This window comes from Mus musculus, chromosome 11 (assembly GCF_000001635.26).
Source record: "Mus musculus strain C57BL/6J chromosome 11, GRCm38.p6 C57BL/6J".
NCBI lineage: Eukaryota > Metazoa > Chordata > Mammalia > Rodentia > Muridae > Mus > Mus musculus.
This window is the reverse complement of record NC_000077.6, coordinates 52,097,223-52,123,800: the sequence shown is the minus strand read 5'-3', so window position 1 is coordinate 52,123,800 and position 26,578 is coordinate 52,097,223. Positions and strand designations below refer to the sequence as shown.

Genomic DNA, 26,578 nt, shown 5'->3' with positions numbered 1-26,578 from the left:
CACAACCCACCCTAACAAAACAAAACAGTGCTGTATATAGATGTTACTTGTTTGGCCAGGAAGAAAAGACGAAGTAGCACAAATAACAGGCTGGAGAATGTGTTTCTTCGAACTCAGAATAAAAAGAAGACACCTAGAAAAACTAAGGTTTTTTGAGACAGGGTTTCTCTGTGTAGCCCTGGCTGTCCTGGAACTCACTCTGTAGACCAGGCTGGCCTCAAACTCAGAAATGCGCCTGCCTCTGCCTCCCAAGTGCTGGGATTAAAGGTGTGCGCCACCAGTACCTGGCCTAGGGTTTTTTTTGATTTAGAAAATTAACTCACAAACTGGCTTGTTTTTTTTTTTTTTTTTTTTTTTTTTATACAGGGCAATACTGTAACTTCACTGTTGGTTCCAAATTCAACACAGTACAAAGCAAGGAAACATTTATTTACTACACTCACACAGTAATGATCAAGCATCCTCATGTTTGCCCAGATAGCTTAAAATAGCAAATATTCAGTCCCCACAAGAAGAACTGTCTTCGGTTTTAAGCCAAGTCAAAGAATAGAAGGGAAACCCATTACTCGCTGAGCTTGGCACTCAGGCACCATTCTCGGACCTGGCGCAAACATCAGCCCACATCAGCATTGCTTCTACTCGGCTTCACTGCTTTACCAGGTAAGGAACACAAGCTAAGGTTCTAACACCTTATCCAGACAAGTTTAACTAACTCTAAGATCACATGACTTGACAAGAAATATACAAATGTTGGTTAAGAACTTACCGTTCTGTCAATCATTTTAAAGAGTCCATGAAATATACATAGCAATATATTTGTAACCAGAAACTACACTAATTAGACACATCATTTAGTTTGTTAAGTTCTACCTGAAAACATGCCATTTTAAGTAAAATCCTAAAAACATAACTCTCAAGTTCTATGGTTTAACAACCAAGTCCCACTAAAACAGCACAGATTTCCTTTCACAAGCGCAGGCCAGCAACAAGACAAACTGCGGTATGTCAGACAAACAGGTCCCCAAGTTCTTCTGAAGAACACCAAGGAGTTGCCAGAGAGGTTACACAGTGGCCTTGATCTTTATTTTTCTTTACCTGGGATTCTACAAATTCTGAAATTGATCAATAGATTTATCTTGTTAATAAACAGCACCAGTCGTGCCCACTGATACAATTCAAACCTGACTTTCTCAGTTCTCAAGTTTATTATGAAAACACTGCGGTGACTTGTGCAGTAACATCATCTTACAGGAGGGAAACAGTTCTGTTCAAAACAACTCACCAGGTTTTCTGACAGTAACAAAGAACAACGCGGGGCTGAGATTTGAGAAGGGGAGAAACTGAGTGCAGACAAATCATACAATTAAATTAATGGTATCCCTGAAAGAAACACAACAAGAGGGGAGGCCTTGGTACTTATTTAAAAATGTTCATTAAGCTCCAATGATTGTTTGCTATCCTCATCTACAGTCATGCTGAGTAAGCTACAGCTAAGTGAAGTCAACTGGACTCACGGGTGTTAATGTTTAATCCTATATCTGCAGTCTCTCAAGAAAGCAAAAGTAACTACAAATAGCGCTATGCCAGAAACTGGATTCTTGACCAACAATGTCGCGTCAGCATGCAATGAACTGGTTCATTCTAAAGTGGTCACGGCTGTTGATGACAAGAGGCTTTGTATTTTATATGGCACATCTTTTGGTCCGTGTGAAAACAAGTTTTTGAATGTTAACTATTTTCTGACACTTTGGAGTTACTGTTGCTCTTCCCATTTCCATTAGGTCAATATACGGTTCATGGCAATACTGTACAAGTTTACATTTTCATTACAGGAAGTAGTCTGGGGTACGACGAGTGACATGTGGCTCGCCTCTACGAGGTGCTGGGTCAAACTGCAAGCTGAAAAACAAGGAAGACTCAGTGTTACTACTCCAGAAGATACCATGTAGTTAACAAAACTAACATCTTCCAAATTTTCAAATTTTCTTCCCCATCCAACTTCAGTACATTTTAAAAGAATAGAACCCAACTTTAATAGACCTAGGTATATTGGGGCACAGCTCTAACATTACCACTTGGGAAACTGAGGCAAGAAAATCACAGTTCTAGACCAGCTTGGGCTACAAACACATGGTTAGTTTTAGCTGTTAACCAGACACAAGAGAACCATTACCTGGGAACAGTTCTAACTGAGGACTAGACTTATATAAATCAGGTTGACCTGTGAGCATGTCTGTGGAAGACCATCTTAATTGATGTAAGAACACCACGCCCACCGTGGCTGTTACCATTCCCTAGGCAGAGAGCCTTCATCTGTTTAAGAATGAAGAAAGCTAATTGAGCATAAGCAACAAGCAAGGGCCCACACACTTCTCTCTGCTTTGTTTTGTTTGAGTCATGGCTTCTTGATATAGCCCCTGAAACTCTGTATATAGACCAAGCTGGCCTCACTCACAGAGTTCCTCCTGCCTCTGGTGGAAGGTAACATTACATCTAGGCTGTAGATGTTATTTGAGGAGCTGCTTCTAGTTCCTGCCTCAGCTTCCCCTCAATGGTGGACTATAAATTAGGACTATAGGTTGAAGACCTAGTAACTCATACAAGTTATTCATACCAAATAAGAGACACTAGTGCTAGTTTCTATTATGTGTAGGTTCATTCCCACAAAAATTTAGTCAAAAGTCAACAACCTATGCTTTGGTTTAAGCAGGGCTGGACAACACAAAGCTAGCTCAGAGTAGATACTTACAAAGAATACTTAAGAGTGTCGTCAAGTTCCATGATTGCAGCTTGGTTACCACAACGATAGCAATAGTTTGGAGCACTGAAAATTGTTACTACGTTCCGGTCATGGCACCAGTTATATCCCTGTAAAAAAGAGGCAGGAAAAAAAAAAAAAACCAAACAAACCTTACTAACCTACATAAATATGAACCCATTAAAACAGAAAAATACATTAAGATAGAAAAACTCCAAAGGGGTTAATTTTCTGTATTTCTCATAACCTATAAAATGTACATTTAACAATGTGTTGCTAAAACAAACAAACAAAATACTTTTGTTTGTTTGTTTTTGGGGGTTTTTTGAGACAGGGTTTCTCTGTGTTGCCAAAAAAATACTTTTTTAGAAAAAGATTTATTTACTTGTTTTATGTAAGTACACTGTTGCAATCTTCAGACACACCAGCAGAGGGCATCAGATCCCATTACAGATGGTTGTGAGCCACCATGTGGTTGCTGGGAATTGAACTCAGGACCTCTGGAAGAGCAGTCAGTGATCTTAACTGCTGAGCCATCTCTCCAGCCCTGTTTTTGTTTTGTCTTAAGCATTGAAAAACAAGCCAGGCATGGTGGTACACATTTTCAATCCCAGGAGGCAGAGGCAGGTGAATCTACATGGAGCCTAATCTGCATGGAGAACAGCCTAATCTACATGGCGAACATATCCCGCAAAAACCAACAAACCAACCAACCAAATCAACTTAAATATTACCCATCACCAAATGTAGATACTGTCTTTCATTGACATGACCTTGTGATGGTTTGTGTATGCTTGGGCCAGGAAGTGGCACTATTATGTGTGGCCCTCTTGGAGTAGGTGTGAACTATAAGATCTCATCCTAGCTTCCTGGAAGCCAGTATTCTGCTAGCAGCCTTCAGATGAAGATGTAGAACTCTGAGCTCCTCCTGCCCCATGCCTGCCTGGATGTTGCCATGTTCCTGCCTTGATGATAACAGACTGAACCTCTGAATCTGTAATCCAGCCTCAATTAAATGTTGTCCTTATAAGAGTTGCCTTGGTCATGATGTCTGTTCATAGCAATAAAGCCCTAAGACAAACCTTAAACTTGATTTTAAAATGAACTATTTTTTGGGTCTCACTGTACAGTCTAGGCTAGTCTGGATTACAAGGCAGTTTAGCTGCCACCTAAATAACTAACCAACCAGCAAACTAGCTAACTAATGAACTAATGAGGCATGCACCACTATACTTGGCTGACCATCAGTACTGACAACAAACTCTTATAGAATAAGAGATTGCCCACTGCCATAGTTTGAATGCTCCATGTTCTCATCTCATTCTCAAAGTATGGCAGTCAATGTTTTAAGGTAAGACCCCTACCAGAGGAAAGGCTTCTTTCAAATCATCTACAAGCCAGTTATCTAAAGGGCATCAACATTTTGATGTTTCTTTCTTTTCCTATAAAGAAACAAACTAGATAATGTGAAATAAACCACTGCGATATATTATACCCTTCCTCATTCGCTCTGCATCTTCATCCTTTCATCATTAATCCCAAGTCCCTCCGAGTCATTAAGTGGATGCCCACTATCAGCCATGGATCTGACTTTCCTCTGACTGTCCATCTACTGAAGAGGGTTTAGCTCCCATGGCAGACTCTAGGAATAAAGGACATCTTGCTGACAGCATCAGTGTCAAACTCCTTTCCTTCAGTTACTACAGTTAATTTGACAGGTTTCAAGAAAAGAACATACCTCCATCACCAGCTGGTGAGCTCTGGACACCAACGTGAGGCCATTGGCATGATTAAATGTCTCAGAAATATCTTGGCCAAAGGTATAACCAGCTCCCCGAGGAGATATCCCCCAGCCACCACGGTCATCTGGATCTGACCACAGCAAGTCACACATTGGACCCTAAAAAGCAGGTATAAGTTATTAAACTGACTTCCAAATGTGGAATTCTTCATTTGATAATTCACCAGAAGCAACACTCTACAAAAATCACATTCTTAGTATGTGTGCTGAACTTTTGCAGTAAAGGTATCTCTGAAATGAAAATCAATTCCCACAAGGCACACTGCACTCAGTAACTTGCCCCATCTGCCCGTGTATCTGAGTTTTATTATTAGACAGATGGGCTAGTGGTGACGACCAGGAAGGCTTCTAAACGTCTAATGAGCAATGGTAAGGAGCTCATGTCATTTCATTTTGAAACCCGAGTGAACATATGATAAATTATGCTACAGCTAAACGATTTTTGTTTTTCCTAAGGAGTGTCTGAGAATTTGTCAGCCATACCTCATGAGGAACTTCCTGTAGGCGATCGAGTGCTCGGATGTGATCCAGTGTGTCTATGGATGGTGACAGACCACCGTGTAGACAGAAGATCTAAAAAGATTGATTACAAGTGCTAATTACACCTAAGAGAAACTGAACTCTTTGGACTACACATTAGACAGGAGCTGACACCATTTAGCTACATCAGTTCTAGGCTCTGTTTCGATGAGGATGGACCCTGAATAACTGGCTATTGTTCGACCTAATACCAACTACAGAGTACAGTATCTATTCCTGTTCCTGACCAACCACCATCCCTGAGGTTCCTTCTAAAGAGTGTTTTTCTAGCTTACCCACAGTCCCTCCAGAGCCTGACAGTCCCCCTCACACTGGTAAACAATGCCTTCCATCTCCCAGACCCCTCTACAAAGAGCCCCCAAAGCTGAATAGGTTACATTTTCCACCCCATGATCTTATCCTGACAGTTCAGCACCTAGAAAAGAACTTATCAGTATTTAGTAATGTATCCCCAAATGGAAAATCACTGCCTGCTAAACACCAAGAAAACAATTATTGGAAACAGGAAGAAACCCAGAAGTGAGTTTTATGGTACACACACCTGCCCATCCACCAAGGCAGTGAGAGGAAGATAGTCAAAAAGGTCTGTGAAGTATTTCCAAACATTTGCATTTCCGTATTTCCTTAAACACTCGTCGTAGAACCCATAAACCTGTGTGATCTGTCTGCTCTCGTGATTCCCTCGGAGTATGGTGATGCGCTCTCGGTAACGAACCTAAAGAAAACGACAACAGATGCCAGCTCTTTCCAAAAAAAACAAAAAGCAAGACACTTCATACAACTTTCTATAGGTAAATCCAGAGTTCCAACTGAGAGGAGGAGGGGCTGAGAGTGCACATCTCTAAACTTCAATGAACTGAAATTAGATGATAAACTTTTTAAAACTGCTGTTGCTGTTTCTCAAGGGTGGGTTTCTCTGTGTAGCCCTGGCTGTTCTTCAGCTCAAGGAGATCCACCTGCCTCTGCCTCTTGAGCTCTGAGATTAAAGGCATGGGCTACCACAGCCTGATGATTATAAGCATTTTTAATTAAAGGTTTATAAAATGCTTACCAATATCTCAATTAAGACCAAACCCCCTGCACCATCTTGTGTGAAATAAAAATCATACTTTTTTCTGACCTTTACTAAATTTAGTTATGCAACAATTACCATAACTCAGTTTTAGAGTCTTGCCAAGATTCCTTCCCGATCTGCAATGGCCCCACTCTTCCAGCCGGACAACCACTCATTTATTTCTGTCTTGAGAATGACTTTTCTAGAAATTTTAGTGTTTCTTGTGCTGCATATCCCACGGAGCGCGAGCTATCCTGAGTCACCATGCTACAGCACAGATGAGGGTGTGCTCCTTTCACAGCTGCACACTAGCATCGGGGGAGGGCAGGCCACAACCCATGGTTCCTGTATCTGCTCCAGTTTTCCTGTTTCTTAGTTACTGAGCTCATCTGCTCACATGCTTTCTTTTCTCTTGAACATATTCCTAGAGTGTAGCTATTGGGCTACATGATCGATTTATATGTAACTTCACCAATTCTTTAAAGTGGCAAACTCATTTCACATTCCTTTTTTTTTTAATGGTTTTAGAGCTTTATTGTAGAAAGGCAGAGAGAAAGAGAGAAGGTAGAAAGAAAGAGGCCGGCCGGCCATGGCCACGTGGAGAGAGGGGAGAAGGAAGAGAGAGAAGGAGGGCTAGAGATGAGAGTAAGGTGAGAGCTTAAAGCTCGTTTCACATTCCTGACAGGACACTTGGTATGGACTGCAGCCACTGTCTTAGTAACCGACGTGAAGTTGGCACTTGGGACTTTAACGTAAGATTTTTCTAATAACTAATGATGTTAACTAGCCATGTCCTTACTAATCATGTATCCTCTAGTATGAAGTAGCCATCATGTACCCTCTAGTATGAAGTAGCCCTTCAGTACTTTGCCCATTTAAAATCAGATTATCGGTAGGCAACAGGGCGGCTTCCCGCTTGCCTCCTGCGGCCCTGACGCTGAAGCAGTTCATGAGAAGGCAGCAAGTTCTCCTCCTCTACAGAAAGATTTTGCGAGCGATTAGGCAAGTTCCAAGTGATTCTGACTAAAAATACCTTTAGGACTGGGCCAGGAAAGAATTTAAAAGAAACAAAAGTGCCATAGAAGAGGATACAATGATGATTACCCAAGGCAATATGCAGCTAAAGGAACTAGAAAGGACGCTTGCTTTAGCCAACTTGTAACTGAAAGATTTTCAGACCTCCATGTGCTTTGCACAGGCTCCAAGCCACTGTCACAGAACACCCAAAAAGGTGATAATCACTCTAATCAAGAATGTAAATGAAGCCGGGCGTGGTGGCACAAGCCTTTAGTCCCAGCACTCGGGAGGCAGAGGCAGGTGGTTTTCTGAGTTCGAGGCCAGCCTGGTCTACAGAATGAGTTCCAGGACAGCCAGGGCTACACAGAGAAACCCTGTCTCGAAAAACCAAAAAGAATGTAAATGAAGGTGTGTTAATAGTCCACTACAGTCAGTGGCTGTAATAATTAAATGTGAACTAATGTCAAGAAATAAACAAACAAATAAAATTAGATTATCTAAGGTTAGGCATGCTGGTCCATGTCTATAATCCTAGTATTTGGGAGAAGCAGAAGGATCAGGGTTTGAGGTTTCTTACAGCCTGATCCTGTCTCAAGCCCCCTCCCCCAAAGACTGCAACCAACTTGAGGACTTGAGGGTAGCCTTGGCTTAGAGACTGTACAACGCAAACAACACTCCCCAGAACCACCACACAACAACAATAAAAATAAGACCTATCTTATGAGATGACTGACAGTAAAGGTGCCTGTCACCAAGTCTGATTTTAAAATTACATTTCATTTATTGTGAGTGCACGTATGTGTCCTCTCATTTCATCCATGTGGGTTCCAGTGCTCAAATTCGGGTCATCGGGTTTAGTGGTAACTGTCTTTTACTCACTATGTCATCTCACTGGCCCAAGATAGCCCAAGTCATAAGACACAATATGGCTACATTTTATCTGTTAGCTGCCAGTTTGATTTCTAGGACCCATATGGTGGAAGGAGATAACTAACTACAAGACATATTTAGTGGTATGTTTGTACCCACACAGTGTTACACAAAATTAACAAGCAACTGCAAAAATGTTTAAAATCTGAAGTAAGGCTATAGCTCAGTGATGAATCTGTGCTAGCATGCAAGAGGCTGAGTTCAATATGAAGCACCAAGAATACAACAATTTGAACAATTGTTTTTATAAACTTTGCTACATTTTTTAAAGAATAGAAAATCTTAGTTTTAATACATTAAATTTTCTTGGTTTTTATGAATTTTTGAGGCAAGGTTTTATACATCCAATGCTAACCTAGAACTGTCCCTCCATCTCCTGAATGTTAGAATTACAAGCCTGTATAATTCATCACGTACTTACACTGTGCTGGGATCAAATCCAGGGTGGTTTCTTGCATGCTAACCAAACACTCTATAGACACTAGGCTGCATTCCCTGGATCATCGTTCCCTGAACACAGCTAAGAAGTCTGAGCCTAACCAAGAGCATAGATATTCTTTTCTCCTAGATTTTTAACCTCTGCTATTCAGTGAAGCCATGAATCTATTTTGATACACTTGTTCAGACACCACTTGAGAAAGGACGACCTTTCCCACAGTATTCATTGGTAAGGTGCCATTAGTCTCGAGGTGGGCCCATACACTACAAGGGTGCTTGTCCTCCGTGGTGCCTGTCAGAAGAGCTGGGGTTTTCTTCATTTATAGACAGCTGTTTTCTCCATGTAGTCTCCCATCTTCTTCCCTATGTTCATGTATACCTGAAGGCCAGAGGACAAACTTGGGTGTCATCCTCAGAAATGGCCACCTACCTTCTTAAAGACAGTGTCTCATTGGCTAAGCTAGCTGAGCAGTGAGCATCAGGAATTCTTGTTTCTACCTCATTGGGGATGGAGTTATAGAGATGTACAATCACTCTGGTGGACAGGGAATTAGGATTTGGGCTTATGACATTTAGGAAAACACAGTGCAATCTTAGTCCTTGGTAATGAATTCTGTTGTTTTTTTGAGGCAGGGTCGCCATGGAGTCTTGGCTGGTGAGTGCTTTCTATCTTGGATTAGGCTATTGTTGAATTAAGAGATTAGCTAGCCTCTGCTTTGAAGTGCCCAGTAGTATTATAACCTCTTAAAAGCAGCCTGCTCCTTCCATGTGATGCCGAGCTACTAGCTTCTTTCAGGGTATCTGGAGTCACCACACAAACTGCCCACCATCTACTCTAAACTCTCCACTTGATAATTCTATGCAATGCAGATGCTAATTAAAGACAGCTCTGGCTGAAACTGCTTCTCTAATATTAGAAAATCACTAACAGCAAGTTTCTTGCTCAGAATATTTTGTGATAAAAATGAAAATGTTGTCTAGAAAAGGGGCAAAGCTTCCCCCTCCTGAGGTACAGTCAAGCAACATTTAAGGACGGATGCCTTAAAAAAAAAAAAAAAATCAATGCCATGGTGTGTCAGGGTGTACTCTTAACCTCTATATTTCAGACCTACAAATGACACCAAGGAATTCTAAAATTTGCTTCTTTTATTTGTTATGTTTAAAGAAAAGATTTTTACTGCATAAGCCAGGCTGGCCCCAACTCTCAAGCCTTTTTATCTCGGCCTTACCAGCATTGGGACTGCATCCTTCAGTTCTCATTTTAATCCTTACTAGGTGATGTGCGATGCCTGCAAGTTACTCCACGAGAATAAACTACTGTTTAGGTATTTGCTCACTCTTGGACATTTAGATCCAAGTCCTTTTCTAATATTTAAGAAAACATATTTTCTTCACAGAATCTGATCCTTTCCTCTTAATTCTTCTCCCTCAGTGAAATTCTCATAGAACTATCAAATGATATAAATAATTCAACATGGCTAGTTACATTCTCCTAATATGTCAAGGAAGCTATATTACTTCGATAGCCAATGTACTAAACCAAAACTTCTACTTGACTGGTTTGCTAACATTTAAAAAAAAAAAAAGCAGCTGGGCATAGTGATGCACACCTTTAATCACAGCGCTATGAACTCTGAGTGAGGCTAGCCTGATCTACATAGTGAGTTTCAGGACAGCCAGAGCTATGCATTGAGACTATGTCTCAAACAAAACAGAAGAGAACAAAAGCCCTGAGGTATCCCATTGCACTGTGTTCTCAATCATCTCCTAGCTCCAAATGCAGATGATGATTGACAGTCACATTATTTTGCATTCTTAACCGTGGAAGTCTGTTCTAAAATTCAACATTCAGATGAATGTACCAAATGGAAAAGAACCTTTCAGATAGCTCTTACCCAGTTCAAAAGGCCCAAACAAAAAAAAGTAAAATTACCTTAAGAGCTACAAGCAGTGTAACTGTTTCAACAGAGTAATATCCTCTGTCCACATAGTCTCCCATAAACAGGTAATTTGTATCTGGTGATTTACCACCAATTCTAAAGAGTTCCATGAGATCATGAAATTGCCCATGTACATCTCCACACACAGTGACTGGACATCGAACCTCTTGAACGTTGGATTCTTTTGTCAGGATTTCTTTAGCCTACAGATAAAGAAAAAAATAAAGCAATACATTCAGCATTAAACAGCACTAACAAAGATGCTTTTGTTCAAGAAACAGAACCTGTAAAATATGAAACCATAGGCATTTGCAACACAAGACTGATATTAACATTTTAAATTATATATATTTATGAGTATTTATTTAAAGGTTTATTTATTTTATCTATGAGTAAACTGTGGCTGTCTTCAGACACACCAGAAGAGGGCATGAGATCCCACTACAGATGGCTGTGAGCCACCAGATGGTTGCTGAGAATCGAACTTAGGACCTCTGGAAGAGCAGTTAGTGCTCTTAACTGTTGAGCTATCTCTCTAGGTCCAACATTTTTAACTGTAAAAATCACACTGTGTATTTTGTGTGCATGTGTGCACATTCTACCCATGTGGGTTCTGGTAATCAAATCCAGGTTCTCAGGTTTGCTGGCAAGGAGCTTACTCAGTCCTCAAGAGCCCACTGGTTCACACTCTACCCATTAGCTACCTGTGGTGGACATCTAGAGAATACGTACCAGGATGGCATTCAATGGCCAGCATCAATTTGTAAAGGCTATCAAATATCCACCTCACTAGAATACTGAAGACACTAGTAACATCCACACAAGGTCAGTGATAATGAACAAGACCTGGACCGAAGAGATGACTCAGTGGGTAAGAGCATCGGCTGCTCTTTCAGGGTCAATTCTCAGCACCCAAATGGTGGCTCACATCTATTTGTACTTCCAGGTGATCCAATACCTATTCTGGCCTCTAAGGGTACTACACAGCAATGGCACAGAGAATACAGACAGTAAATTAATAAATTAAGTAAATTAATTTAAGAGGGTGGAAAAAGAGCATCTAATGCTACCTCCTCAGGCTTTGAGGTTTCTTAGTCTTGATTTTCTTTGGAGGTTAAGACATTTACTCCCCTCGCCCCATTTCATCTATTTCTTTATAAAGAAATATCAAGTTCCTGAGCTGAAGAGATGGCTCAGCAGGATTAAGAGCACTGACTGCTCTGTTCCAGAGGTCCTGAGTTCAATTCCCAGCAACCACATGTTGGCTCACAACCATCTGTAATGGGATCGAATGCCCTCTTCTGGTGTGTCTAAAGACAGCTACAGTATACTCATACATTAAATAAATAAATCATATATATTTTTTTTTCTTAGAATGTAGCATACATGCATTCTAGGCTGCGTGTAGAAACTATCATTCAGTCAACAGGCAGCTATGTATGCTAAAAATGTATACTGGAAGACAATTATTTGCTATGCCATCTGAGTGACTCCACCCTGTGCTAGACACTGGACACTGGTGTGTGAAAACAGGTCATTCCCATGGCAAAGGAGAAGAGAAAGGCTGTAATTAAGTAAGGAGAAAAAGAGAACAGACTAAATGAACAAAGAAGACTTAAAGTAGGAGGAAGGAAAGGCAGACCATTTTAATTAGATACACGACCAATTGTCCACACTGAAATTCAACTAGCCTGTAATCCCAGCATTGAGGGCTAGTCTGGACAATTACATATGGAGATCCTCTCTCAAAAGAAACACCTGCCCCCACATAGAGAACAAAGATGATGCCTACTGGTAACAATGTAATATTACCACAATTTAAGATGAAGGCAACCTTAGCTACACATTTGAAATGACAGTCTCTATGCTTTAAAAAAGCTGGAATCTTTGAAAATAGAGTCTGTGTCAGTAACACTGAAGTACCCTCTCACATCTACCCATGCTGTCCTAAGTAAAACCATGTTGAACAATCACTATTTTTTATTCTCCAAAGACTTTGGGGAGCCTATTTCTAGACATCCTCCAAGATTAGAAGAATATTTTCAGTTTAAAGGGCTGGAAAGATGGCTCAATAATGGTTAAAGAGCACCGGCTGCTCTTCTAAGACCTGGATTTAATTCCCAGAATCCACATGGCAGCTTACAAGACATAGACACTTAGAGCTTAATCAGATACTCTGGAAGAGCAACAAGTGTGGTTGTTGTTGGGGTTTTTTTTGTTTGTTTGTTTTGTTTTTTGAGACAGGGTTTTTCTTTCTGTATAGCTCCAGCTGTCCTGGATCTCACTCTGTAGACCAGGCTGGCCTGGAACTCAGAAATCCGCCTGCCTCTGCCTCCCAAGTGCTGGGATTAAAGGTGTGTGCCACCAGCTGCTGCTGAGCCATCTCTTCAGTCCCAGGATACACAAAAACAACAAAAAAAGCAAGCTTACAAAGAACTGGTTTTGTATGTGCTTTATGATTTTTGTCTCAATGTATCAACACTAAGATAATTACTACACCAAAATAAATTACTGCAACCCTATAGGTGGAACAACATTATGAACTAACCAGTACCCCGGAGCTCTTGACTCTAGCTGCATATGTATAAGATGGCCTAGTCAGCCATCACTGGAAAGAGAGGCCCATTGGACACGCAAACTGTATATGCCCCAGTACAGGGGAACGCCAGAGCCAAAAAAAAAAAAAGGGAATGAGTGGGTAGGGAAGTGGGGGGGGGGGGGAGGGTATGGGGGACTTTTGGGATAGCATTGGAAATGTAATTGAGGAAAATATGTTATAAAAAAAATAAAAATAAATAAATTACTTTAAATGCCAAGACAATAAAGGCTGTAGATGTAGATTACTGTGCAACTAGGAAAACTAAGAGACAAGGCTGGCCTGAAGAACCTTCATGACCTTTTAAATCTTTACACTATTTATTTATTTTTATTTTTTGAGACATGGTTTCTCTGTGTAGCCCTTGGCTGTCCTGAAACTCCCTCTGTAGACTAACTAGGCTGGCTTTAAACTCAGAGATCCACCTGCTTCTGCCTCCTGAGTGGTGGGATTAAAGTATGTGTCATCACCTGGTAGTTTTGTTTTTTAAGTCAAGGTATCTCTCTCTCTCTCTCTCTCTCTCTCTCTCTCTCTCTGTATGTATGTATGTATATATACATATATATATACATATATATATACACACATACATACATACATACATACATACATACTAGGCTGGCCTCTCCTCCCCTCCTCCTCCTCCTTCTTTCTCTGTCTGTCGGTCTGTCTCTCTCTCTCTCTCTGTATGCTGATCTGGCCAATACAGCCTTTGCCCAGTACTGAGATTAAGAGTAAGCACTACCTCAGCCAACCTCTACAGACCTTTAATGGAACTGTATGTAGGCCTTCATCAATCTGCTTTCAAAGTTGGATATACTACAACTCTTTAATGTGATAGATCCATTTTCATACTCACATTTTTACTCTTGTACCCAAACAAAAGAAAACATTTTTAAAATTATCACATCTAAGTAGTGGGAGCAGAGGGGGGAGACACACCTGTGAACCATCGTATGCATGCATTCAACACTCAATTTATGGAAGTAAATCTCTCTTCCCATCATGTGGGGCCTGGAAATCAAACTTAGGCAGTCAGGTTTGGTAACTAACACCTTAACCACTGAGCCACCTCACTGACTCCCCTTTTGCTTACACCAAAACATTTTGCTCAGGCTGGTTGTGGTAATGCAGACCTTTGATCTCAGCACTGGAGGGACAGGCAGATGGATCTCTGTGATTCTGGTCTGCAGGATAGTCAGAGCTACACTGTAGAGACCCCATCTGGAAAAACAAAAGCCCAGCCTTCAAATTTCTCTGCTGATGCAACACTTACCAATGTTAATCCTAACATTTGGAAGGCAGGAACAGGCAAATTTCTGAGCTTCAGGACAGAGTTTCAGAACAGCTGGGGCTAGTTTTGCCATTTCTAGTTAACTTATACTATAGAAAAAAAAAGCTACACTCTTTGCTAAATACTTAGTTGAGGACTGGAAAGATGGCTCTGTGGTTTAGAAAAGTAGTGCTGAGATAGATATCCACAGCTATGCCTGTTTCTCACCTTCCCTATCTTCCAGCAATCCATGAAGATATAGTTTCTATAGGGAGCCAAACACCCTCAGATGGCCCCAAAGAAGCAAGCGTGCACAGTAGACCACCACCATCAAGTTCTCCTTAACCACGGAATCAGCCAAAAAGAGAGAAGACAACACTGTACTAGTTATGGATGATAAGGCCCAACTAAGCAGATCCGAAACCAGGAGGCAAAACCAGGCCAAGCCCCCACCAAGGGAAGGCTGTGCTCAGTTGCCTCCTGACCATATGCTCTGGTGTTGGACTGAGATCATCTCAATGGAGCTCAGTTGATTACGTTTAAGCAGACCCTGTTTTCCAACCATTAAAAACAACAAGAACAAAAAAAAGGTAGAGACTATGTGGTTGCGAATGTCTGGTATTTTGGAAATAGAGGCAGGAGGATGAGGAATTCAAGGCTGTCTTAGGTTTAACCCTAGCACTTGGGAAGAGGAGGTGGATCTGAGCTCCAGGACAGCCAGGAAGAAACCTTGTCTCAAAAATCAAACTAGACAAAAAAACTGTTTCAGAAACAAAAAACAAACCACTGCATCACATAGCAGGCATCTTGATACTTAAGGTGTGTGTGCCCAAGCAAAACAAATCCCTTGTTTCCAATACTGACTCAATCATTTAATGTTCATTTTTGGTTCTATTTAAATAAATCATAAAACCAGAGACACTGAACTCATAGAGGAGAAAGTGAGGAAAAGCCTCAAAGGCACAGGGGAAAATTCCTGAACAGAACTGCAATGGCTTGTGCTGTAAGATCGAGAATCGACAAATGGGACCTCATAAAATTGCAAAGCTTCTGTAAGGCAAAAGACACTGTCAATAAGACAAAAAGGCCACCAACAGATTGGGAAAGGATCTTTACTAATCCTAAATCAGATAGGGGACTAATATCCAATATATACAAAGAACTCAAGAAGCTGGACTCCAGAAAATCAAATAGCCCTATTAAAAAATGGGGAACAGAGCTAAACAAAGAATTCTCTACTGAGGAATACCAAGTGGCTGAGAAGCACCTGAAAAAATTTTCAGCATTCTTAATCATCAGGGAAATGCAAATCAAAACAACCCTGAGATTCCACCTCACACCAGTCAGAATGGCTAAGAGCAAAAACTCAGGTGACAGCAGACTCTGGCGAGGATGTGGAGAAAGAGGAACACTCCTCCATTGTTGGTGGGGTTGCAAGCTTGTACAACCACTCTTGAAATCAGTCTGGCGGTTCCTCAGAAAATTGGACATAGCACTCCCAGAGGATCCCGCAATACCTCTCCTGGGCATATATCCAGAAGATGTTCCAACTGGTAACATGCTCCACTATGTTCATAGCAGCCCTGCTTATAATAGCCAGACGATGGAAAGGACCCAGATGTCCCTCAACAGAGGAATGGATACAGAAAATGTGGTACATTTACACAATGGAGTACTAGTCAGCTATTAAAAATAATGAATTTATGAAATTCTTGGGCAAATGGATAGATCTGGAGGATATCATCCTGAGTGAGGTAACCTACTCAAAAGAACACACATGATATGCACTCACTGATAAGTGGATATTAGCCCAGAAACTTAGAATACCCAAGATAGAATTTGCAAAACACATGACGCTCAAAAAAAGGAAGACCAAAGTGTGGATACTTCATTCCTTCAATCAATCAATCAATCAATCAACCAACCAACCAACCAACCAATCAAACATGATGAATACAGAGTTTTCTTTCCTTCATAGTCTAGGGTCCTGCCACTTACCTACAGCCTTACCCCTTGACTTCTAACACAGGGCTTCCCTAACAGTACATGCAGGTCTTGACTTCATTATATAATCTAGGTTGGCCTATAACCCGGCCTCACATGTCTTAGATGGTCCCTCCACACATACCCTTTTCCCTTGAGACTAAGTGTTCATATAGCCTTGAGTCAGCTGGGCAAGCCTCTAGAGACCTACTCTCTTCTTCCACCCTCACCCCCAAGTTTTAGCCTACTGTATTTACTATATTAGTATTAGAGGCACTTTCTTATTTTTTTTAAAGATTTATTATTATATATAAGTACACTGTAGCTGTCTTTAGACGCACCAGAAGAAGGTGATCAGATCTCATTATGGGTGGTTGTGAGCCACCATGTGGTTGCTGGGATTTGAACTCAGGACCCCTGGAAGAGCAGTCAGTGCTCTTACCCACTGAGCCATCTATCTCATCAGCCCTAGAGGCACTTTCTTAAAGGTTTATGTTTATAGTGTCTTCCCTTCAAAATAATAATGTACTTTTGGCAAGGTGTAGGGGAACATACCTGATTTTGTAAATCCAACTCTCATAAGACAAAAACAGCGAACAGTAAGACCCTGTCTGCTAACAAACCCATTCAAAACAAACAAATAATATAAACAAAAAAGTGCTCCAAGCAGGTCTTTACTGAGGGAAATTCGATGCAGCACACTGGGTGATCAATGCTTTATTATAGACATACTGTATTTCACAAATTCTGCCCTTGGGTAGTCTCTGGAAGTAGACATTAACCATCAATCATCTTATATAAAAGCTAATGTTAGTTTTAATGTTTCTTGTCAGGGCAAGATGGCTCAGCAGGTAAAGGTTTTTGCTGCCAAGCCCAACAAACAATTCAATCTCTGGGCCCCACTTGGCAGTAACAGAAAACCAACTTCCATGGTCAGTGACCTATAAGCAAAATTTTCTTTCTTTCTTGGTTCCAAGTGCAGTGCATCACCACATGGCTGAAACTTTACTATTATTAATTAGAGTGAAAAGTTAAACTAATAAGTCTGTGTAGAGTTATGCCATGAAGACAAAATTCAGCAGTGAAGGCCTAAGGGGTTGGTCAAGGGACTATAAAACAGAAGCGTGGCCAGCTCTGCAAATCCTTTGTGAACTCAACTTCCCAAGTACCCTTATCCAGGTAAACTGCTGGCCAGTCTAGAGCCAAAGCCTTTTTGCTCTGCCCAAATACAAGGGTAAGAATTACCATCTGAAGGATAACCATTAACCAGAAAACATAAAAACATGGACTTAAAAATGCCATCTACACTAGAATTGACTGAAACAGGAAGGAGGGGATGGAGGAGGACCAGCCAGCTGGGCATCTAGTTCACAAATGCCCAGGACGCAGAAACATACTCTCTCTACTGTGTTCACCCTTCTAAATACACAGCCCCACTTTATAAACAGGTAAAACATGGCTGGAGAGATGGCTCAGCACTGACTGCTCTTTCAGAAGTCCTGAGTTCTATTCCTAACAAGCACATGGTTGTTCACAATCATCTGTAAAGGGATCCGATGCCCTCTTCTATTGTGTCTGAAGGCAACCACAGCATACTCACATACATAAAAGAAACAAATTTAAAAATAAATAAATAAATAAATAAATAAATGGAAAAAAAGCCTCTGTACTGTGAAGAAATGAAGCAGTTAATCCCAGATTGTTCAACAGTCACCTCTCACCCCCATAACTGGCAGCTAGAGAGCTCTCCCTTCTTTAGCCTACCCTGCTCCTATAAAGAAAGCTATTTAAAACAATGACACCACCAACAAAACATCCCCCTCCTAGCTTAGTTAGAGCACAGGAGTAAAAGGGATGGCTTTCCCAAAGATGAGTTTTTATTTTTTTAAAGAAGAAGAAGAAGGAGGAGGAGGAGGAGGAGGAGGAGGAAGAGGAGGAAGAGGAGGAAGAGGAGGAAGAAGAGGGGGGGAGGAGGAGGAAGAGGAGGGGGAGGGGGAGGAGGAGGAGGAGGAGGAGGAGGAGGAGGAGGAGAAGGAGGAGGAGGAGGAGGAGGAGGAGGAGGAGGAGGAGGAGGAGAAGAAGAAGAAGAAGAAGAAGAAGAAGAAGAAGAAGAAGAAGAAGAAGAAGAAGAAGAAGAAGAAGAAGAAGAAGAAGAAGAAATAATAAGAGAAAGTCACAGTAGCAACAAAGTGCTGGTCCCCTTAGCGCCCTTAAGACTCAACTCTCAACTTGGTGCTTATTTTCTACACACTAAAAAGACACTTCACTGTTAACTCTGACATGACAAATGTTGACTTACCAGACTGAATATAGAAATGAATGTTGTCTCACTCATTCCTACAGGATGGGTCACTCCCTCTTTCTGTGGCTGGGCTTTGTGCAAGCCAGGCAGGTGGTATATGGCTGAACTATACATCCCTAGCTTTCTATTCATTTATTTTGAGACAGAGTCTCAAAACTATGTGGCTAGTTTTGAACATGCAATCAATCCTTCTACCTCAACCTCTAAATAGCTGAGACTCCATACACTAGCAGGTCTGGTTTCCAGGGCCCATCATTCTTGCCACTACACAACATTCAGCTTTACTTAAGCAGAGAATTACAAGAACAAAAGGAGGACCTAGGAATCAGCACGAGAACATACTTCTCATTCAGTTAATCCAAGATGCAATCCCACTCTATGCCAGGCGCACACAGAACAAACTCATAGGTGTGTGGAGGCTTCAGAAATTAAAAGAACAGCATTTTATAAATACCTGGCAACAACAACAAAATCACCTACCTTTATTAGAATGTTTTATAATTTAGTCTCTCCTTATGATTTATACTATGTGACTGACAAAATGACCTGCCATTTTCATCACACCTGTCTTATTTGAGGGACAAATGAAGTTAGCCACATGAAAATGAAAGAATCACTGTTTCCAAGAGTGGGACAACTCCATCATCAGATGGATTGAATGGACCTGGCAGCAGCAGCAGGAAGACAATGCTTCAGGTTACAGAATCACCAAGAACACAGTCCATGCTGCCCAACCCACATGCGCTTTTCATCATTACTACCTCAACAGGGCTCTGAAAGCAAGACGGGGACGCTGGGATTAGAAGTCATTACCCCAAGCAACCTAACTCCAGCCCTCCATATCAGCCACTTAACCATTCCAAGCCCTTGCTTTGTATCTACAATCAACAACAGTGACTATGCCAAAGTATAATAAAAACATTCTAACATGTCCTTAATATTTTAACTACTGCTATGGAAACTGCCAAAGAGCCTTTTAAACTAATAAATATATTACTTTATATAAGAACTTAATCTTGGGGTTGGGGATTTAGCTCAGTGGTAAAGTGCTTGCCTAGCAAGCCCAAGGCCCTGGGTTCGGTCCTCAGCTCCGGAAAAAAGAAAAAAAAGAAAAAAAAAAAAGAACTTAATCTTGGGGGTGGGAGAGATGGCCCAGCAGTTCAGAGCACTCGTTCTTGCAAAGGACGCGGGTTTTATTTCAAGTACCCACTTGGTGGCTAACAACCACCCACAATTCCAATCAGGACTAGGCATGTACTTGGTGCACATAAATATACACAGGCAAACACCCATACACATAATAAAATAAATCTTAAAAAAAAAAAAGAATGTCATCTTGATCAAAAAGTTTAGCTTAACAACGCGGTGGTGATGACATATGTTCTTAATCCCAGCACTTGAAAAATCTCTTGAGTTTGAGGCCAGCCTGGTCTACAGACTGAGTTCTAGAACAGCCAGGGCTACACAGAGAAACCTTGTCTCAAGAAAACAAAAATACAAACAAAAAAATCAGCTTATCAAATCAATAACAAGCAGTTTCTTTTTTCCATTCTCAAGTAACAAATGTTTAAGCTAAATGACATCATAATGTCTCTATTTATTTGACATTATAATGTCTGTATTAGATAGAGACAGGACCTCTCTAATGTAATCCTGGCTGTCCTCAAACTCAAGGATCTGCCTAACTCCTTCCCAAGTCCTGGCTGACCCAGAGCTCACTATATAGATTAGACTGTCACAGAAGTCCATATGCCTTTGACTCTTGGCCATCCTCCTGCATGAGCTTCCAGAGTGCTGCGATTATAAGCATTTATAACCACACTCACCAAGTTGATAGTATTTACCTTTTTCCATCTGTGGATGGAACTGTGCCTAAGATGGAACTGCATGTGCTCACCCAAAACACCAAGGTCCCTAAACGGCAAGGTACATGTACACACAGTAAGCGGAGCTTGGGTAGAAACTTGGAGCCCATCTTTATTTTTAATGAGTCAGCAATAAAAAAAACCATGTCACCACTGTTATGATCCTTTCTGCTTGGAAGCCACACTGCTATTGTTGACAATGTACAGAACAGAGGTCTCAGCTATTTAACCACAGTGAGCTCGTGGGCTTATTTCTATCTTTACATAAGGGAAGCCTCTGATGCTATCATTCCTTCTTTTGAGAGCATCAGAAAGAAGTTATCTGTTTTTTAAAGATTTATTTATTTTATTATATTATATGTAAGTACACTGTAACTGTCTCAGACACTCCACAAGAGGGTGATAGACCTCATTACGGATGGCTGTGAGCCACCATGTGGTTGCTGGGAATTGAACTCAGGACCTTCAGAAGAGCAGTCAGTGCTCCTAACCACTGAGCCATCTCTCCAGCCCCCAGAAGTTATCTTTAATGGGTGTGGTTCTTTAACAAGTACTACTAAATTGGTGAAAAACTCAGATTGTTTTCAAATTTTTTGTTAAAGCTGGAAATGGTGGCATATATCTCCAGCATTCAGGACACTGAAGCAGGAGGATGGTGAGTTACAGAACACAGCTATCTCACAAATAAAATAAATGAAAAAATAAATGTTTAAAGGGCAATCTCACCAAAAGCAAATGTCGTTTTCATGTTGCCACTGAACTGGCAATAAAATATTACAAGTGGGAAGTGGCATACCTTGTACAGGTACAAGGCAACCAATTCACTGTCTAAACATTAGTATTGTTTGTAAAGTTTACATAGTTACAAAAGTTAAATACAATTAAAAGCAAGGAAGTTGGATAACAATGTTCACCAAAGCAATCTATTTCAAGGAAACTTTAAAACAGATTTTAAAACTATTTATTTACTTTTTTGGGGGGGGTGGAGATAAAGTCTCACCTTGTAATTCTGTCTAGCCCCTGCTTCCCTAATGTGGGATCAAAGGCATACACAACCATACCTGGCTTCAAGCACTACTGTTTATGTGGCTCTAAAATGAAAACTAGGCTACCAAAATGTCTCAGTGGGTAAGAGTCCATGCTGCTTTTACAGAGGATTAAAGCTGGGCCCCCAGCATCCAAGTCCAGTGGATTAAAACCACCAGGTTCCAGAAGATCCAGCACCCTCTCTGGCCTCCATGGCCACCTCTACATACATTTGCATACATAATACACACATACATACATTAAAATCCTAACATCTATACATATTGAGAAAAAGAGACCTAAGCTAAGTAGCCTCATATCTGAGTTTCTGGAAGATGTGAAAATTCCTGAATGCGTTAAGCGTCAGCCCTCATCCCATCTAGTATCTCTAGTCTTCCCAAAGCAAATCTACCTGATGATCCGTGTCCTACTCATTTCCATACATTAGTTTCTTGTTGGTAATAATAAAGACACTCCAAGAATAACTCTGGGAAGCTAGTTTTGTTTTTCCATCCTGAGACAGGTTTTTTCCGTGTACCCCTTGCTATCTATCCTTGAACTTGATCTGTAGATCAGCGATCCCCCTGAATGCTAGAATTAAAGGGGCATATCACTATGCCTGGCTTCAAGACACATTTATTTTGGTTCACACTCCTAGTTCATCCCAGTAGGGAAGTCACAGCTGCAGGAATCTGAGAGAGGTGCTCATATCACCTCATGAGAAACTCAGCAATGAATGCATGTTCACACTGTAACATTTACTTGTGTGTGTACCTCAGAGGACAGCTTGAAGGAGTATGTTCTTTCTACCATGTAGTCCTATAAGGAAGGGGCCAAACTCAGGTCATTTGGGGACCTTTGCATAGGGAGCTCCCCCCACCCTTACACAATTGAGAACCCCTCCCTCCCAATCTAGGGAATGGTGCCATCCACAGTGGGTGTGTCTTCCCATCTCAACATAAGGAAGATGCTCCTAAACATACTCACAAGCCAACCTGATCTGCTAGGTAGACAATTTCTGAGACTTCCTATCCAGGTAACTCTACAGCAGCAGTTCTTTTGGGGGACCAGAACGACCCTTTCACAGGGGTCACATATCAGGTATCCTGCACACTACTAGATATTTACAATTCAAAACAGCAGCAAAATTACAGTTATGAGGTAGCAACAAAATAGTTTTATGACTGGGATCACCACAACATGAGGAACTGTATTAAAGGGTCACAGCATTAGGAAGGCTGAGAACCACTGCTCTCGAGGGTCAAGTTAACAATGCCACCCTAGTCTTTCCAACTAGATTAAAAGTTCCTTGAAAATATGCATAACATATTCTTCATTGTGTTCTGGTTGCCTTCTTAAGAGCATGTAATCTTGGAGCATGTGTTAACTATTTTTAAGTACAGAAACAAGGACCAAATAAACCGTTTACCTGAAAAAGCCAGTTACAATCACTCAGTTGGGAAATGAAAAGTAATTGTGTCCAGGTCTACCGAACAGTCCAATGAGTGGTCACACAAATGACTAGTCATCCAATGTCCACATAAAGCCCTTCACTCCGAGTCAGCAATTAGAGACTGAGACCTGGCAAGATTTACTAAGTAATATTTAAAAGGCTTACTTCTAAACCTTAAAAATACCAACCTTGTTTGATGTGAGAGAAACAAAGATCAAAACACTAGAGATTCAAGTGGGGCGTGTTATAACACACAGACAGACACACATACACACACGTCATCCCAGCACCTGAGGAAGCAGAGACACAAGGAATGTCACAAGTTCAAAGTTACCCTGGCTCTACATAACCAGTACCAGGGCAGCCAGGGATACTTGGGATGGAAGGAAGGAGGGAAGGGATAAATCTACATTTGACTTAACCAAAATGGTTTTCAGCATTTTCTGAAAAATTGTGTCATCAGAAAATATTCAACCTCAAGAATCTCCTTTCTACACCAAGCCACAAAAGAATGAGCATCTTCTGTGCTCCAAAAGTTCTTCCTGCTAACACAAATTACTAACATAATCCATAATTCTGCACTAAAATTAAATGTTAAATTAACCCTGAAAAGAAAAGCTAAAATGAAGTGGAGACACATTTTTCTAATAGAAAATTGCATTAATTAAGACTTCAAGAATACAACATGAACAACTTGCTTCCCCAATTCTTGGAGAAAACCAATGGAATGAGATAACCTGAGATACCGAGTTATCACTTCAAGGAGTGGACTCAGTTCCATGTCTGAAATAGAGAAATCGGTCAACACGGGGATTTCTACTGCTGATTGTAGCCACAAAAATACAATCCAAGAAACTTTTGCAACCAGAGAGGATAAAAAATTTGACTCTCTTCCCGTTTATGTTGCTCATTCAAAAATAAATGGCTCCACGCCAAGTACGTTACACACAGAAGGGTTTCACACTACCCAATTTGAGTCAGCATATACATCATAAATTAATGTGACACTGTATTTCCAATCCCAAAGCTCTTCGTTGTAGTATGACTCACCAAATCCTCCATTTGTCCAACTAAGAAAACTTTATATTCCTCCCTTCAAACTACCACTATGACCTTCGTAGGAACTGGGTTAGCGACTCCCTTCATAATCGTTAAACACACACTTTAAACAGGGCTCCGGGGAAGCCGAGGCGTGGAGACCGACAGGAAAGCGAGGTGACCTTTCCATAGGCGCTGGGGTCTGGCCTACAAGCCCTGCTGTGGGGGACCCTGTGGGCAGCGCCCGCTCCACGAAGCAAGCCCGAGTGCAAGCGCAATGCTTTGACTCCATGAGTCCGGAACCCGTTCCCGGGCGCAAAGCCCAGCCAGTCCCTCGCCGGGCCACCGAGGGTCCCGGCCGCCCCACTTCCCAGGGTCGGGCCGGGTTCGGCCCGGAGGCTCCGAAGCCCGGAGTCCGGCGCGCGGCGCCATTTTAGGCCGCGGTGGCGGCGCCATCCAATCAGCGCGCGGGAGGCGGGGGGCGCCGGGTCCCTCGCGAGTCGCCGCAGGCAGCGCCGGGCGCCGGGCTGCTAGGTTCGGGGGTCTGGCCTCCGTGCCGCCATGTTGCACCGTCCCCGCGGCCTCCTGATAGGCGGGCCCGGGCAGAGGCCGCACCCGCGGCCGAGAGCAGCTCACCTTCTCGCAGAGGCTCTTGACCTGGGACTCGGAGAGCTGCTTGCACTCGTTCAGCTGCTCGATCCACTGGTCCAGCTCCTTGGTGAACAACTTCTCGTCCATGATGCCGCCCGCCCGAACCGGCTGCCGCTCCGCGCTGCTCCCGCGCCGCCGCCCGCACCCGGGCCACACGCACACGCCGCCGCCGCTCTCCCGGGGTGCTTTCTGCGGCCCCAGGCGGCTGCTGGGCGCTGGCGCCGGCCCGCTGGCTCGCTCCGCAGTGCTCGGCCGCCGGCCGCTGTGCCTCCTCCTCCGCTCGCCCTAGCTCGGGACTCGGCTTTCTGTAATGGCGGCCGCCCGGCGTGGTGACGTCACGCCAGCGTCAGGGAGCCGCGGGGAGGGCGACGGAGTGGGGCCGGGACCCAGAGCTGCGCACCGTGGAGCCGGGGCGCAAGCGCAGCGGAGTTGGCTGCCGAAGGAAGTGGCTTCGCTCTTGGGGCGTGGTCCTCCCGCTGGGAGGGCGGCGGGGGAAGGGAAGAAGCGAGTCCGAGCAAGCGCAGTGCTGGTTAATCCTGGCGTCCCAGGCTCCGCAGGGCGCCTGCGCGGTCTCGGCGCATGAGCAGTCCGTGTAGGCGAGGTTTTTATTCCTTGTGACCTGGTGTTTCTGGAAGGCCTCTGGGTGATACCTCTCAGATGTGGTCTGGGCTCTGCCAGCCTGATGACTAAAGGCAACCCTAAGGCGCTTAGTCCAGCAGCCCTGGGAACCACAAGGGAGTCACACACCTTTGGGGACAAGCCTAGTGGCAGGTTGCCTGGAGTGACCTTCCCCACCTCTGGCCGTTGCAGGCTCCTATAATTAGGTCATTCGTGGGCGAAGGAAGGTGTACCTGCTGGGATGTGTCGCCCGCGCACCTTACACCCCCAGCACACACCTGTCCCTGCACGAAGGCGGGGCCGAAGTGGGCCTTCGATCCTGGCCTCTTCCTAAGCCTTGCTTCCTCTCCTGTGGCCTTCAACACCTCTGGTGTGCACTTTTCTCCGAGACCTGTGCCCACTGGAAATAATCTTGTCCTACATTCTAGAGGAACAAGCCAGGGCTGTGTTCTGGTACTGGTAGAAGCAGCTACCGTGTGTTCTGTAAAGGAAGCTGATATTCTTAAGGATCAGCCTTCGACCTGGTTATAAATCTCTTCTGAGGCTTGTGAAACGTGTTCACATTGCACTGTCTGCATTCACAGAGATACTTGGCTCTACAGAGCATCAACTGTTGACCAGATCCCATGCTTAGGGGACAAAGGGGTCATGCAGACAGAAAGGGGCTACTGCCCTGGTGGAGCTTGAATGTTCCTGGCTGGAAATGAATGGAATGGATGGAAGTCATACACTGCTCCCCTCCAGAGTCTGGGAGAGAAGCCAAAGGATGGTTATCCATGAAGGTCAAGGCAAGAGCTGACCTAGCTATACTGTGGGGAACAGTCAAGCCTGTCACACACCGGAGAAGACACAGCTCAGAGCATCAGAAGACACCCTGACCCACAAGCTACAAGAGGACCTCAGTGGCCCCATCCACAAATGGCAGGGATGAAAATCCTCCTTTATCAAGGACAACCTGCTTGGCCAGGGGAACTGGCTTGACCAATTCTGCTTTCTCTAGTGGGTACCTCCCACTAGAGTTCCCGAAGAAAGTACCTGAGATCTACTCTTCTAGACGCCTCCATACATACTTGTTCTGCCAGTCCTTTCAGCTCAAATTCTGACTCTGGTTTGCAGTGAATAGCCCCCCAAAACAAACAGGAGTAAGAGTTAAGGCTACGTGAGATGACTAAATAAAGACTGTTTGGTGCCCATAGTTATAAAGCCATGTTCACTGTGCTGTCTTGTCTTATTCTTCTCCATTGCCCTGTACTCAGCAAGAACTGGTCCTGTCTTGAAGGGCAGGAAGTAGGCGG

General features: G+C 42.8%; 1 protein-coding gene and 1 pseudogene across 1 annotated transcript; one reads left to right on the top strand and one right to left on the bottom strand.

The window, feature by feature from the left end:
- Positions 1–1,051: 1,051 nt before the first annotated feature.
- Ppp2ca (protein phosphatase 2 (formerly 2A), catalytic subunit, alpha isoform) lies at positions 1,052–24,977 on the bottom strand. Its single transcript, NM_019411.4, has 7 exons — positions 24,651–24,977; positions 10,472–10,681; positions 5,641–5,814; positions 5,043–5,132; positions 4,497–4,658; positions 2,750–2,868; positions 1,052–1,899 (listed from the first exon to the last, which is right to left on the bottom strand). Exons 1-7 carry the CDS (start codon positions 24,750–24,752, stop codon positions 1,827–1,829), a joined length of 930 nt encoding a protein of 309 aa, NP_062284.1. The 5' UTR covers positions 24,753–24,977; the 3' UTR covers positions 1,052–1,826.
- Positions 6,793–7,315, top strand: Gm30631 (annotated as a pseudogene).
- Positions 24,978–26,578: the final 1,601 nt, after the last annotated feature.

What these genes read in the sequence shown, in the direction of transcription:
- Ppp2ca (NM_019411.4), bottom strand. Translation starts at nt 24,752, where the DNA reads ATGGACGAGAAGTTGTTCACCAAGGAGCTGGACCAGTGGATCGAGCAG. An exon ending in CACTGCTTGTAGCTCTTAAG is followed by an intron (nt 5,815 to 10,471) that starts GTAATTTTACTT and finishes CGTTTTCTTTAG; the next exon opens with GTTCGTTACCGAGAGCGCAT. An exon ending in GACACTCTTAAGTATTCTTT is followed by an intron (nt 1,900 to 2,749) that starts GTAAGTATCTAC and finishes CTTGTTTTTCAG; the next exon opens with CTTGCAGTTTGACCCAGCAC.